At 36.9% G+C, this 16,064-nt stretch overlaps 1 protein-coding gene across 2 annotated transcripts in view; it reads left to right on the plus strand.

The window, feature by feature from the left end:
- Positions 1-16,064, plus strand: part of USP32 (ubiquitin specific peptidase 32) — a 196,841-nt gene that overhangs the window by 165,063 nt on the left and 15,714 nt on the right. For both annotated transcript variants that reach the window (XM_008695456.2, XM_008695457.2), the window contains exons 19-27: positions 781-855; positions 1,546-1,684; positions 1,938-2,043; positions 3,556-3,729; positions 4,453-4,627; positions 5,293-5,444; positions 7,277-7,388; positions 8,481-8,692; positions 14,977-15,161. In XM_008695456.2, the coding sequence (XP_008693678.1) occupies positions 781-855; positions 1,546-1,684; positions 1,938-2,043; positions 3,556-3,729; positions 4,453-4,627; positions 5,293-5,444; positions 7,277-7,388; positions 8,481-8,692; positions 14,977-15,161 (1,330 nt within the window). The remainder of the gene's footprint in view (positions 1-780; positions 856-1,545; positions 1,685-1,937; positions 2,044-3,555; positions 3,730-4,452; positions 4,628-5,292; positions 5,445-7,276; positions 7,389-8,480; positions 8,693-14,976; positions 15,162-16,064) is intronic.

Below are 16,064 nucleotides of genomic sequence, written 5' to 3' on the forward strand. Positions count from 1 at the left end.
AAGAATTTAAAGATTTAGTTAATAATCTGTTTTATAATTTTTCTGGCTATTATTTGATCATTATATTCTTTATGGTAAAGAAAAACCATCAAGCTCTTATGTAGTCCTACATACTCTCTAGATTGCTTTAAAAGAAAAACAAGTCTGCATTCATTGGTTGGCAAGGAATGGAAACATTGGGTAGAAACAAGTGAATTTGGTTATAAGTTTACAAAATTTCAACCTGCCTTTTTGAGTTTGAGTAAGAAAACTAACTTTCTGGCATAGTCAGTGGCAGAGGCTTTCATTAGTCATCAACACTGGTCACTCACCAACAGAGTTTACTTGTATATTCACACATAGATTTACACACAGGCATGGGCATGTCACCGAAAACTTAAAATGTATCTTGTCCTTTGAAGATTTTTGGAAACATTGCAGGCTGCCTTTGTATTAAAATGGATTATTCTGACAGTTGTCACAATTTAAGAAGGAGTTGTGATAATTCTAATGCATTAAGTTTAAGAGCTTTAATTACTTCTATAGATGTTTGAGTATAATTTTAATTCAGGTAGGTAATTGAGGGAATAACTTACTAACGAATTCTAATCAAGTGACTATAAAGTCCCCATATAAAGAGTTGGAATGGTTTCAGAATCAATTACTAAAATTAACTCAGTTTTTTTCTGTTTCTGATTTAGAAATAAGAACTCTTTTTTTTTTTTTTAAACAGAAGCACTTGTGAGTGGGTGTGATTTGAATGGATTATAAATTAACACATTCCTCTCTCTGTCTTTCCAGTTCGCAATAAAGATATGAGTTGGCCTGAGGAAATGTCCTTTATAGCAAACAGTAGTAAAATAGATAGACACAAGGGTAAGTTTCTGGTTAATAATCTTTAAAGAGATTATTTTAAAATTATTCTTTTTTTCTTTTCTCAACTATTGAAATCTTAACTTTTGGCTTTCTAGTTCAAAAGTGATTACTTTTCTTTTTCCTGGAGCATCAAATTTTTTTCTGACCTTGAAATTAAATCATTTATATATTTTTAAAGACATAATACTAGGGGAGAATTGTTTGAATTCTAAAAAACTTTTGTAGCAGTTAAAGAGAATCATTGCTAGTTTTAGATCACAAATGAGCATGGATTATCATGATTGCCAGTGACACTGCCTGAAATACCTTCTCTACTTTAGCATTCCAAGACCACATAAAGAAGTATTAGTTCCATTTAGCTGATTAAAAAAATTATAGAAATCATTGCATCGAATACAAGTAACCGTTTGGTCTGCCTGCTACGTCTTTTTTTTCTTTTTAAAGATTTTTTTTTAAATGTATTTATTCGACAGAGATAGAGACAGCCAGCAAGAGAGGGAACACAAGCAGGGGGAGTGGGAGAGGAAGAAGCAGGCTCCTAGCGAAGGAGCCTGATGTGGGGCTCGATCCCATAACGCCGCGATCACACCCCGATCGGAAGGCAGATGCTTAACCGCTGTGCCACCCGGGCGCCCCCTGCCTGCTACATCTTACTATGGTTAGGCTTCATTCTCATATTGTTTGTTACAGTTCCTACAGAAAAAGGAGCCACTGGTCTGAGTAACCTGGGAAACACTTGCTTCATGAACTCAAGCATCCAGTGTGTTAGTAACACACAGCCACTGACACAATATTTTATCTCAGGGAGACATCTTTATGAACTTAACAGGTAATATTTCTTGGTTCATTGCCCTCTCTTTATGACTTTGATATGAACCCACTATCACTCTCCTCTTTTTTCACCCTGGGGGAAAAAATCTTATCTTATTTGCCCTATTTAGTATGAAATAAGGGGCAAGGGATACTTCTCTTGTTTTAAAAAGATATTTTGATGTGAGAAAATAGATACTAGACATTTCTGTGCCCACGTGATTGTGATTTATGAGAACCTTTGGCAACAAATTTTCCTCTCAAACTTCTAGGACAAATCCCATTGGTATGAAGGGGCATATGGCTAAATGCTATGGGGATTTAGTACAGGAACTTTGGAGCGGAACTCAGAAGAATGTTGCCCCATTAAAGCTTCGGGTAAGCAGATTAAAATAATACGAAAGTCCTAAGCAGTTGTTTAAGTAACTGATTTTTTCTGCATGCTTTTTATGTTTAGCTTTTTAGTTTTAGTTTAACTAACGTGTTTTAGATCTTTCATGAGGCATAAACTAAGTGTCAAATACTTTTACTTGTTCAGATGTATGAAAGATACTGCTGTAGATGTAGTGTTAGGAAATGGTCAAAGTCATATTCTAAATGTGGGATGTCATTCAGTTTACTAATTTATCAAATATCTTCCTTGTGTATGTAGTAAATCTTCCTTTATTAGTCCTTTACTGTTAGCAGTATTCTAACTGCAAGGTGTACCTCTGAGCCTAGTAAATAATACTCAGTACATTTTTAACGTTACTAAGATAATTAGTTCTATCTATAGAATTTTTTTTTTAAGATTTTATTTATTTATTTGACACAGAGAGAGAGCGAGCCAGAGAGCACAGGCAGGGGGAACAGCAGAAGGGGAAGGAGAAGCAGGCTCCCTGCTGAGTGGGGAACCCAATGTGGGGCTCAGTCCCAGGACTCTGAGATCATGACCTGAGCCAAAGGCAGACACTTAACCGACTGAGCCACCCAGGCACCTATATCTATAGAATTTTAAAAAGCAGCAGAGGGGTGCCTGGGTGGCTCAGTCAGTTAAGCATCCAACTCCTGATCTCAGCTCAGGTCTTAATCTCAGGGTGGTGGAGTTTAAGCCTCACATTGGGCTCCATGCTGGGCATGGAGCCTAATTAAAAAATTAATTAATTAATTAAAAATAAAAGGCAGAAAGAATGTAATTACTGAAATTCATGGATACAAATTTTATATTATATGTAGTGAAGTTAGGATTATTATTTTTAGGATTATTTTTTATCTTTATTTTAAAATAATATAAAACTTTTTAGATTAAAATTAATACTCATAATAGCTAAAAATTTGACTACCTAACCACTTCCAGGCACTATTCTAATTACTTTATGTGTATGAACTCATTTAATCTTCTAAATAGTCCTAGACTGTAAAGCAATATTATTATTGTCCTCATTTTATGGCTTAGAAAAGTAAGGCTCAAGGCAGTTAAATAGCTTGCCCAAGATTATAAACTAGTTAGTAAGTCCTCATAGTTAAGCACAAGGCTATTCTGCCTCTAATAATAAAAGTTAGGATACAAGACTAGAGAAGTTAACTGTAAAAGAAAACTGTAACAGGAACTTTTTCAATGAGAGTAAATACTTTAATATTTCTGTCCTACCTGTCTTAAGTAATATCTGTGTACCTAAAAAAACTGTTTGCTTATATATTACTGAATTGCGATACAGTATTGGCCAAAATACCTTTTTTTCCTTGTCATTTGAGGTTAAGGCTAGAAAGAGTTTGTGATTATTCAAAATATATTTGCTGAAATCGAGGCAACATACCTTCTCATAATGCCTCTGAATGAATAATGGGGCATGTTCATTCCAAATTTTATGGGGTAGCAAATAATGAGTTTGATTCCTGTTATATTTATAGTGGACCATAGCAAAATATGCTCCCAGGTTTAATGGGTTTCAGCAACAAGACTCCCAAGAACTTCTGGCTTTTCTCTTGGATGGTCTTCATGAAGATCTCAACCGAGTCCATGAGAAGCCATATGTGGAATTGAAGGACAGCGATGGCCGACCAGACTGGGAAGTAGCTGCAGAGGTTTGTCGGTTTTGAATTTCTGATGTAAGCAATAGATCAAATGTTCTGATCACAAATGTGTGTCGCACAACTTAAATACTAACTAAACTGTTCTGTGATCAGAATTTTACTGTGGAAGTGAAGGAGTTTATATTTCTCTGTTTAATTCCTGTTCAGTAATACCAAAAAAAGCCATCCTTAATGCAAATTTTAAAATATTGCCTTTTTATATTGTAAACTTTTGGAAAGGGATGTAGGAATAATAATTCAGTAGAACTTGGAGTCCCCATAATTGCTAAAGTAATGTGTACAGTGTGACCAATAGGCATGTTTTATCTGCCTTTTAATGGACAAAGAACTGTAATACTCATCATTGTCACCATGGTAAGAACAAAAAAATTGGATTTGCCATCTGTTTTTAATGTCATATAGGTTGAACAGAAAAAAATCACGTTCCATTCAAGAACTGGTTTTCTGTACTATCTCAGTAGGCGTGGTACAGTTTAAGTTACATATCTGCACTGTAAATTTACAGGCAGAAAGCTTCCATATTTTAGATGAGGATTAAGGATTATGTTCTTTTTTTTACTGGAGTGTTGTTGACATACAATGTTATATTAGTTTCAGAGGATTATATTCTTGACGTTTAAACCTAATAGATATAGCCAATTTATTTGAATTTGTGTAGAAATAATTATCCTTTGAATTTTGGAAAAAAAGTTCTCTAATCTTTTTCCTTGCTAGGCCTGGGACAACCATCTGAGAAGGAATAGATCAATTGTTGTAGATTTGTTCCATGGGCAGCTGAGGTCCCAAGTCAGATGCAAGACATGTGGGCATATAAGTGTCCGATTTGACCCTTTCAATTTTTTGTCTTTGCCACTACCAATGGACAGTTACATGCACTTAGAAATAACAGGTAGGTCAGAAAGTTCTGAAAAACTACTTAACTTCAATATCTTTTACCCTTATTCAGGTAACCTGAATTTGTAAGTATAGTCATTTCTTTATAATGCATTCTTATAAAAATTGGCCAGCATTTTATAATCTAGCAATCTAATTTCAGGCGTAATTTAAGGTTTGAAAGACCTAGAATATAGCTCCAAGTCTTGTGCTCATTGATTCCTCTGTTAATTGCAAACATGCCAAAACCTCTTTAAAATCTTGCAGAGCCATTCACACTTCTGTAGTAGATGAACATCAAAAAATAATGATTTCACTCAGTATCATCACCGAGTACCGTCTATTATAGTTTATATATAAAATAAAAACTAGACTAAGGGGCGCCTGGGTCCCTCAACTGGCTTAGTCAGTTAAGCGTCTGCCTTCAGCTCAGGTCATGATCCTGGGGTCCTGGAATCGAGCCCCACATTGGGCTCCCTGCTCAGCAGTAAGTTTGCTTCTCCTTCTCCCTCTGCTCCTCCCCTTGCTCGTGCTGTCTCTCTCTCAAATAAATAATAAAATCTTTAAAAAAAAATTGTAGACTGAAATGTTTGCTATTTCCAAGTCTCACATACACACACAACAGGAAAGCTTTCAATGAAACCTGCATTTTACTGATAAAAGATGCTTTTTCTTTACTAGTTATTAAGCTGGATGGTACTACCCCTGTACGATACGGACTACGACTGAATATGGATGAAAAGTACACAGGATTAAAAAAACAGCTGAGCGATCTCTGTGGGCTTAAATCAGAACAAATCCTTCTTGCGGAAGTACATGGTTCCAATATAAAGGTAATATTAACTATTCTTTCTGAGAAACCCTTGATTCCATCCTTCAAAGATCACAGTTTTCTTGGGGCACCTGGATGGCTCAGTCAGTTGAGCGGCTAACTCTTGATTTGGCTCAGGTCATGATCTCAGGGTTGTGGGATCAAGCCCTGCGTCTGCCTCCATGGTCAGCAGGCAGTCTGCCCCCTCTTTCTCTGCCCTTCCCCCTGCTGTCTCTCTCTCTCTCTCTCAGATAAATAAAATAAATCTTTTACATTAAAAAAAAAATCACAGTTTTCTCAATTAATGAATGAGGGAGATGTTAAAACACAACAAAGACTGAACAAAAAAATTTCTCACGTTTCCCATCCCAGAAACCTTAAAAAGGGTTGTTTACCAGAATAAAGAAGTAATAATAATAGTGGCATTTTTAAAGAAGGGAAATACGTAAGTCTAGTACTATCCAAATGGAGTAATCTAGCTATGTCACTACAGTATAGAATTCCCCCAGTGACTGCTGCTCTACACTTTACAGCTCTTTTGTATTACCACACTCACTAGAATTCTTCCTAGTTTAAAATTTTATACGTATTTATATGTATAAATGTATATTTTATACATATTTAGAAATGTATGCTTTTACAGTTTCTTTATGAATATATAAACCTGGCCTTTCAATACACTAAGAAGTTTGAGAGCAAAGACAAAGATGTAAGTCACTTCCTCCAGCATATGAGCTGGAAAAATAAGCAATTTAATAAATATATTGCCTGAAACTAATATTACACCATATGTTAACTAACTAGAATTTAATTAAAAACTTGAAACAAAAAAGTAAATAAATTTAGGTGGTTGGGGGGAATGGAGTAACTGGGTGTTGGACATTAAGGAGGGCATGTGATGTAATGAGCACCGGATGAATAACGGAACTCTGCATCTGAAACTAATGATACACTATATGTTAACTAATTGAATTTAAATAAAATAAGTTTAAAAAAATTTTTTTAATAAAATAATAAATATTCTGCCTACCCTGAACTGAGCTCCAACCATTGGTATTATTAATATTTTATCTTTGGAGTTTCTAAACAAACTCACCTCATTGATGTTTTTCTCATATGTAAAGTAAAGGTAAGAACACTCTGAGGTTGGTGGGGCGCCTGGGTGGCTCAGTCGTTCAGTGTCTGCCTTCAGCTCAGGGCGTGATCCCGGAGTCCTGGGATCGAGCCCCACATCAGGCTTCTCTGCTGGGAGCCTGCTTCTTCCTCTCCCACTCCCCCTGCCTGTGTTCCCTCTCTCGTTGGCTGTCTCTCTCTCTCTGTCAAATAAATAGATAAAATCTTTAAAAAAAAAAAAAGAGGGCGCCTGGGTGGCACAGTGGTTAAGCGTCTGCCTTTGGCTCAGGGCGTGATCCCGGCGTTATGGGATCGAGCCCCACATCAGGCTCCTCCGCTATGATCCTGCTTCTTCCTCTCCCACTCCCCTGCTTGTGTTCCCTCTCTCGCTGGCTGTCTCTATCTCTGTAGAATAAATAAATAAAATCTTTAAAAAAGAAAAAAAAAGAAAAAACACTTTGAGGTTGGGATATAGATGCTTAAAATGAAGGACAAAACTTAAGGAGCCTGTTATACACAACGTAGTTTCCTATGGAAAAGGATAACAGTTTTGTCAGTAAGGTTAGTTTTCAGTCAGTTTATCAAGCTTTCATCTTTTAGTTGTTTGAAAAAAATTATTCAGTCACCTTATTTGTTTTATTGGTGAGAGCATCTAAGACATGAGCTTGTATGTATCAGAGAGATGATTTTCCATTTTATCTGAAATATTTCTCCCTTCTCATGTTACCTCTTTTTCTGTAGAATTTCCCTCAAGACAACCAAAAAGTACGACTCTCAGTAAGTGGATTTTTGTGTGCATTTGAAATCCCCATTCCTGGATCTCCAATTTCAGCTTCTAGTCCAATACAGACAGGTAAGATGAACTAGAGCTCTTTCTTATGATTTTAGCTTTAAATATTGGCCTAAGGGTTTATATTTGTTTGAACTAAGGATATTTGGGCAAGAGAATTTTGTAGGCTGATGGAAACCTGGGTGATCATTTGGCTCAAATGCCTCATTTTTTAGATGAGGAGCCTAAAATTCAGGCAATGTGACGGGTAGATGCTTAACTAAATGTGCCACTGGAGTTCAGATCTCTTAATTCTTTTTATCTGACACTAATATGGCAACAGGTGGTATAAGAGATATATGCTATCAGAAAACAAAACAATAAACACTACTAAAAAAATCTGTTTAGGGTTGGGGTGGGAAATAAAAACAAAAAAAGAATCTGTTTAATACTGCATGTGATTTGATATGGTTATCCATTGAATCTTTTTGACCATATAGTATTGTTTGTCTGTCCTATAATCTTTTCCATCCAATGGAATATCCACTAGTCACATGGAGTGTTGAGACTGAAGGAAATGCATTTTTAATTTAATTTAAATTTAAGAAGTATCTTTCATCATCATTTGTAACAAATGTATCACTTTGGTTTGGGGGGTTGTTGCTAATGGGGAAAGCTTTGCATTTGTGGAGACAAAGGGTAAATGGGATATCTGTGTACCTTTCCTCTTTAGTTGCTGTGTACCTAAAATGGCTCTAAAAAATAAAGTATTTTTTAAAAAGTTAAAAAAAGACAACATCTAGCTAAAGACTCCTGTATTTGAACATTTTTAAGAGAATGGAGAAATGAATTTGTAGAAAGGAAAAAGAAAACAAAAGAAACTGTGTGCAACAATATGGTGCTGATAAAGGTTCTTGCAAAAATTTTACTTTTACTTTTCAGAAAACTTTCCAGCAGTTACTCTAGCTTTGTCATTTAGTCTTAAATGTGAGTTATAGAAGTAAAATCTGCAATTAAAATCTTCCAGTCAGTCTAGAATTATTGTTTGAACTATGATACCTCCTCCTTTGCTAAAAGAGACTACTACAGTGGTCTGGGTCCCCACATTATTTGAGAAAAGAGCAAAGATGAAGGCACCACAAGTTTATGATGCTGTACTTATCTTTGAATTTGTAGATTTCTCCTCTTCCCCATCTACAAACGGAATGTTCACTCTAACCACCAATGGGGACTTGCCCCGACCAATACTCATACCGAATGGAATGCCAAACACTGTTGTGCCATGTGGAACTGAGAAGAACTTCACAAATGGAATGGTGAATGGTCATATGCCATCTCTTCCTGACAATTCCTTTACAGGCTACATCATTGCAGTCCACCGAAAAATGGTTAGTTTAATGTTAGGCAAGTTACTGCTGGTCTTGCCAGTGTCATTTGTGAAACATAGCCACTTCTGTCTTTGAAGCATCTTCATTGTGTTCACTTTCAGTGTGTTATGTGTGCTATTTTAAGTGAGCAGAGGCAGGATTTAGTATCACACATACTGGCCTATGTATGAAATGACATTCCTCACTCGTATTAAACAGCATCAGGATTAGCTAGTACATCTGAATACTGCTTTCTTTTAAAAGTTTGTCTCCCATGTTCATGTAGCATGTACACCTTCTCTGCCTTGTCAGTGTGGATACTTTTGGAATTGGTTGGTTGGTTGGAGAAAAACAAGAATGTTCTTGGGTAAAACGTTGTTTCCTAGGACTGCTATAACAAATTAGCACAAATTTGGTGGATTAAAACAACAGAAATTTGTTCTTTCATACATAGTTCTAAAGGCTAGAAGTCTAAAATCAAGACATCTGAAATCAGCAGGGCCGTGCTCCCTCCAGAGGCTTTAGGGGAGAATCCTTCCTTGCTTCTTCCAGCTTCCATAGGCATTTCTTAGCTCATAACTCCAATCTCTGCCTCCTTTGCATGGTCTTCTCCTCCTCCCTTTGCTTTTCACTAATAAGATTTACTGATAAGAACACTTGTCATTGGACAGAGGGGCCATCCAGATAATCCAGGATAGGATATGTCAACCTTAAGATCCTCAGCTTAATCACATCTGCAAAACTATTTTGCCAAATAAGGTCATATTCACAAGTTCTGGGTGTTAGAATGTGAACCTGTATTTTGGGGAGCCACCATTCATTCAGTCCACTACAGATACCGTTTGTCATAGTATGAAAAAATTAATTACTTAGAAATAAACTACAACAGATACATAAGGCATCTATATGGAAAACAATAAAATATTATTGACAAAAATTAAAGAAGACTCAAATATTTGAAGGACTAGACCATGTTCATGGACTAGAAGACCCACTATTTCAAAGATAACAGTTCACAAACTGATCTACAGATTCAATGCACAATCCCAATAAAAATGCTAACTCTGTGTATGGATGATTGTGTGTGTATAACTTCATAAGCTGATTCTAAAATGGAAGTACAGGGGTGTCTGGCTGGCTCAGTCGGTAGAGCATGCAACTCTTGATCTCGGGGTCTTGAGTTCAAGCTGCATGTTCGGCATAGAGCTTACTTAAAAAGTAAAAAAAAAAAAAAAGAAGAAGTACAAAGCACCAAAATAATCAAGACATTCTTGAAGAAGAACAAAGCATGAGGAATTGAGCTACCAGATACTACAATTTTGTAACACTATAGTACTTAAGACATTGTGATATTGGCATGAGAAAAGACAAGTAGAGCAGTGGATTAGAATAGAGAGCCCAGAAACAGGTTCACAAATGTATGAACACTTGATTTATAACAAAGATGGCATTGCAGATCAGTGAGAGAGAGACCATTTTCTTAGTAAATGATGCTGAGATAATTGGATAGCCATTTGAAACTTGGCACCTATCTCTTTCATCACACAATGTTCAGTTCCAGGTGGACTATAGAACTAAATGTGAAGGCAAAACAATAAAACAACACCTAGAAAATAATAAAGGTGCATACATTCATGACCTTGACATAGGGGAAGACTGCTTAAATAGGGCACAAAAAGCACTTAACCATAAAGGAAAAGATTAGTAAATGGATATCATTAAAATTAAGAACTTTAGTTCCATCAAAAGACACCATTAAGAGAGTAAAAAGACAAGCCTTGGAGTAGAAGATGTTTGCAACGCCTCTAACCGCCAAAGGGCTCAGAAAATACAAAGAACTTGTATAAATCATTAAGAAAAAAAAACAGTTCCATAAAAAAATGGTTCATTCTTAAACAGGCGCTTCACAGAAAGGATATCCAAATAGCCAGTAACCAGATGAAAAAGTGATCAGCCACACTACTAACCAAGGAAATGGCAAATTAAAGTCACGTTGCCATATCACTGCACACCCACCGGAAGAGCTAAGATTAAACAGATTGACAGTGTTGGTAAGGATATTTGAGCAACAGGGACTCTCATACACTGTTAAACAGAGTATGAATTGAGGGGCGCCTGGGTGGCGCAGTCGTTAAGCCTCTGCCTTCGGCTCAGGGCGTGATCCCGGCGTTCCGGGATCGAGTCCCACATCAGGCTCCTCCGCTGGGAGCCTGCTTCTTCCTCTCCCACTCCCCCTGCTTGTGTTCCCTCTCTCGCTGGCTGTCTGTCACATAAATAAATGAAATCTTAAAAAAAAAAAAAAAAAAGTATGAATTGATATAGCTCTTTTAGAAAATAGTTTTCTAGTTAAAGATAAACAGTTCTCCTTTTTAAACATCAAAAAACACATATGTGTACCAGGAGATGTGTACAAGAATATTTGTTCAGATAACACCATTATCTGTAATAGCCCAAAGCTGAAGACAAAAAATGAAGACATTAAACGTCAGTTAGTTGGGCACCTGGGTATCTCGGTTAAGCGTCAGACTCTTGATTTAAGCTCAAGTCGTGAGATTGAGCCCCACATCGGGCTCCATGCTCAGCGGAGAGTCTGCTTGAGATTCTCTCCCTCTCCCTCTGCCCCTCACCCCACTTGTTCTTGCTGTCTCTCTCTCTCTCTAAAATAAATAAATCGTTAAAAAAAAATAAATGTCCGTTAGTAGTAGAAGGAATAACAAGTTGAAACATATTCATATAACAGAATATTATACAGCAATGAAAATGAATGGACTTAGAGTTATATTCAGCATAAATGAATCTCATAAACATAATGTTGTGGGAAAGAAGCCAGACACAAAAAATATATAAATTATATGATTTTTTTAAATTAAAAACAGGGAAAATGAAACTGACTTTATGCATAGGCTATGAAACTAAAAAAGCAAGGAAGTGACCATAAAATTCAGAAAAACTTAACTTTTTCCCCCAGTATTTATTTATTTATTTAAAGTGCACAAGCAGGGCAGGGGAGATAGAGAATCCCAAGCAGGCTCCACACCCATCGCAGAGCCCACCGTGGGCTCCATCTCACAACCCAGAGATCATGACCTGAGCCAAAATCAAGAGTCAGACACTTAACTGACTGAGCCACCCAAGTGCCCCAAAACTGTTAATTTTAATGCTACCTTGACCTGAGTGGTAATTATACAGCTATATGCTTTCTGATAATTCTTTAAAATGTACTTTTCTCCCCCTTTGTGTTAATAACTCTTGACTAAAGTGAGTTTCTGACCATATGGATAACATTCTGTGGACGTGTTCTAGACAGGATTGTATGAGTACACAGAGAATTAAGGGATCCATTTGTGACTTGGAATTGTCTTTAAGCATAGCTCCAGCTGGTCCCATCAGCTAAAATAATTGATCCATGCATTTCCCTGTCTTTTTTTACCAAGTGTTAATCAGATCGTAAATTAAGAACTCTGATGTACCTTTTTTTAGTCTTTCTTGGAAAACAACTCTCTTCAATTATCAGGTATATGTTATATAATTACTTGGTAAGTGCTAAAGCATTATGTACAGGTTTTCATAATTATTGGACCATAAAGCCACATTGTCAGGTCTTTTACTTTTTTTTTTTTTTAAGATTTTAATTATTTATTTGACAGAGAGGCAGCAAGAGAGAGAACACAAGCAGGGGGAGTGGGAGAGGGAGAAGCAGGCTTCCTGCTGAGCAGGGAGTCCGATGCGAGGCTCGATCCCAGAACGCTGGGATCATGACCTGAGCCGAAGGCAGACGCTTAACGACTGAGACACCCAGGCACCCCTTTTAACTAGTTCTCTGTTTCCATTTTCCTTCATGATCTAGACAGCTGCTTTGAGAATGCCTAAAACTGATTTTACCATCTGTCTGTCTCAAGTCAGGTGCCTTTTCCCATAATTTCTGTGAAAGGCAGCACTGTTCTTCCGTGCTAAAGCTAAGGGCTGGGAGCGTTCTTAGAATTTTTCCCCCTTTTTTCCTAAAACCCTATATTCCGTATATATGCCCTTTAATTTCTTCTTTCAAAGTACTTGAAGTACTTGAATTTACCATTTCTTCATTTTCTCTGCCACCTTCTTTCAGACCTTCTTGGTATCATGGTTGAATTTCTTTGAAAGTAGGTTTGTTTGTTTTTTTCTATTTCCCTTCTACAAGGTAGAATAAGGCAAGGCAACATAGGCAATACTCAGAAAATAAAGGGAGAAATAGAAAAAAATGGCATTGACACGGCAACTAAAGGGCAAGTAAACTTAAAAAAAAGGAAGTGGTTTACATGGGGCTAGAGAGGTCAAAGAGTGAAAACTACAGTTTTACAGTGTAACCTAGTAAAGAAACGGAGCAAGTTCTTTGCATAGTCAGATCAAATGAGTTTTTTCAGCTGAGAGGAAAAGTTGTTAGGAGAGAGCAAAAGGAGAATTTCTGGTGTAGGAAAGTGGGAGCGTTATCCCTGTGGAACTGAGCAGAATCTCCCTACGGTACTGGGAGAAGTTACCTTCAAGAGGATGAAAATTTTGTGTGGGTTTAGAAAAGAGATACACTGAGAAGAGTAGAGGAAAGAGATCATTGCTTAGATGATCTCATTAATTTAGTAAAATAAGTCATCTGCTGAGAGTTGGAGTGGAAGAACAGTAGAAATTTAAGTAGAGAAGAACTAATCTACGTTTTTAGATTTTTTTAAAAAGTTGTTCTGAATTCTACCCACATTTCTATGAGTCTTGTAAGAACATCAACACATGAAATGGGGTCTTAGAATCATGTATTTAACTAAGCTTAAATAAATAATGGCAAGGGGTGCCTGGCTCGCTCAGTTGGTGGAGCATGCGACTCTTGATCTCGGGGTTGTAAGTTCGAGCCCCACGTTGGGTGTAGAGATTACTTGAAATCTTTTAGGGTGCCTGGGTGGCTCAGTGGGTTAAGCATCTGCCTTCAGCTCAGGTCAGCATTGGGTTCCTTGCTCAGTGGGGAGACTGCTTCTCCCTCTGCCTGCTGTTCCCCTTGTTGTGCACACACTCTCGCTCTCTCTCTGACAAATAAACAAGTAAATATTAAAAAAATAAATAAAAATCTTTAAAAAATTTTTAATTGAAAAAATGAATAATGGCAAGATAAAATGCTTGAGAATCTGAAGTAAAAGTCTTTTCACTTAGAAACTAGATAATCCTTAGTGAGTTTATAAGTTGTTGATTTAGCTTCTCTAACTACTACACAGAGACCAGACTTAAAGAGTTAAATGTCCCAAGTGCTTGGCAGCTTTTTTGAGTAATCCTGAACTCCATCCAACGTTTCTATTACATTAAACTTTTGTTTTATTACTCAGCCATTTCCAAGCTACTGTGCAGTATCTCTTTATTAAGGAATATCATAAAAATCTCCTTAACATACTAAGCCAAATATTTTTAAAGTGCACCTTACTTTTATTCTATCATGTAATTAAAAAACAAAAAAAGACTATAAGGTTACTCAGCTACTTTTAGGAAGATGTGTAAGTTTTTACAACATTAAATGACTGGATTTTGTACCTTTTTCGAAAAGTTTGAGAATTACGCTCTAACAGCAGCTATCAACACCTGATTAGAAAATTGCATTTTGGGGGTGCCTGGGTGGCTCAGTCGTTAAGCATCTGCCTTAGGTTCAGGTCATGATCCTGGGGTCCTGGGATCAAGCCCCACATCGGGCTTCCCGCTCAGCAGGACTCCTGCTTCTCCCTCTCCCACTCCCCCTGCTTGTGTTCCCTCTCTCGCTGCCTCCCTCTCTCTGTCAAATAAATAAATAAAATCTTTAAAATAAAGGAAGAGAGAGAGAGAAAGGGAGGGAGGGAGGAAGGAAGGAAGGAAGGAAGGAAGGAAGGAAGGAAGGAAGGAAGGAAAGGAAGGAAGAAAAAAAAATTGCATTTTGAGGGAGTTTTGGTTTACTGACATACTTTCTAGGGAGAGGATTTTAATTGCTTTTAAAAGCCTTGAGCTATGAAACTTACTAGTTTTTACGTATGATTCGGTGTGTGTGAGAAATATTTATCAGAGAAAACTGCTTTGAAAATATTAAATGCTGAAAACCTATGTTTGATAGCAGCTTTGAAACTGTCAATACCTCAACCTTTCAGTGACTCCACTTTAAATAACCATTCTCTTCATGTTAATAAAAGATGGCTCTATCAATAAAGGGAGGTGGGGTAGTGATTAATTTGAAGATGATAACAATGTCTGTTATTGGCAGTCTTAGAAGAATGAAAAGGGAGGAATCAAAGACCTGTCTTCTCAGCCCTTTCTTCTCTTGTTTGTACATACAGATGAGGACAGAACTGTATTTCCTTTCATCTCAGAAGAATCGCCCCAGCCTCTTTGGAATGCCACTGATTGTCCCATGTACTGTGCATACCCGGAAGAAGGACTTGTATGATGCGGTTTGGATTCAGGTGTCTCGATTAGCCAGCCCACTCCCACCTCAGGAAGCCAGTAACCATGCTCAGGATTGGTGAGTTTAGGGGATCAGCTTAGACCTGTCATTTCCAGAAGAAGATGAATTTCTATGAAGTCTGCGTGATACCTAGGACACATTCCATGTTAGGTTAATCACTTGTTGAGGAACCATCCAGAGATCATATAACCATTTGGTTTGATCTTTTGAGTAGGAGAGACTATACAGCTTCCTTTCATGCCTAGACATTCTAGTGTCTAATAATCCTTTCATTCTCTAATCTCTTACCTAAAATTCCTCCTGCTAATGCTTTAAATCCTGCAGGTAATATCCTTGACTTCTATTATTGCAGAACTAGAGAGTATGAATTCACCAAGAAATTTGTATCCTCTCAACCCTCTGAAATTCAGAATGGAAACAATAGTGTGCATTTCTATACACGAACTCTAAAAAATTCCCATGCTGTAACAGATGATTCCGTTGAATTATTTCCATACCATGTCAGTTTAACACAGAATAATTTTGTAAGTCTAGGTAAAGAAAATAAACATCTTCTGTTTTCTTTCCATTCCTCCTATCAGTGTTCTATCAGATTAGTAAATGTGTTTATTTCTAATAGTAGTTGGAATTGTGATGCCTTATTTATATCTGAACTGAATTGTAGTTTATTATCTCATTGTCGTGGTGCAAGTGAGAGTTCAGCTTCTGTGTTAACTGAACAGAAGTTCTCTTTGCTGATGGGTTATGGTATGGGGTTTTTTGATGACTAGGATAAGGCTTAAGGATAAATCTTAAAGGAAAACTGCAAATAATAGATAATCAATTTAGTTGAGGAATGCTATGTTTAGTAACAATGACAATAGGGCAAGATTAAATTTGAAGCGAAAGACTGAACTGAAGGACTTCCAAATGAGGACTTTTCCCAGGGCTTGCTAATGAATTGGATATAGAATATGAGGG

This window comes from Ursus maritimus, unplaced genomic scaffold (assembly GCF_017311325.1).
Source record: "Ursus maritimus isolate PB19 unplaced genomic scaffold, ASM1731132v1 scaffold_24, whole genome shotgun sequence".
Lineage (NCBI taxonomy): Eukaryota > Metazoa > Chordata > Mammalia > Carnivora > Ursidae > Ursus > Ursus maritimus.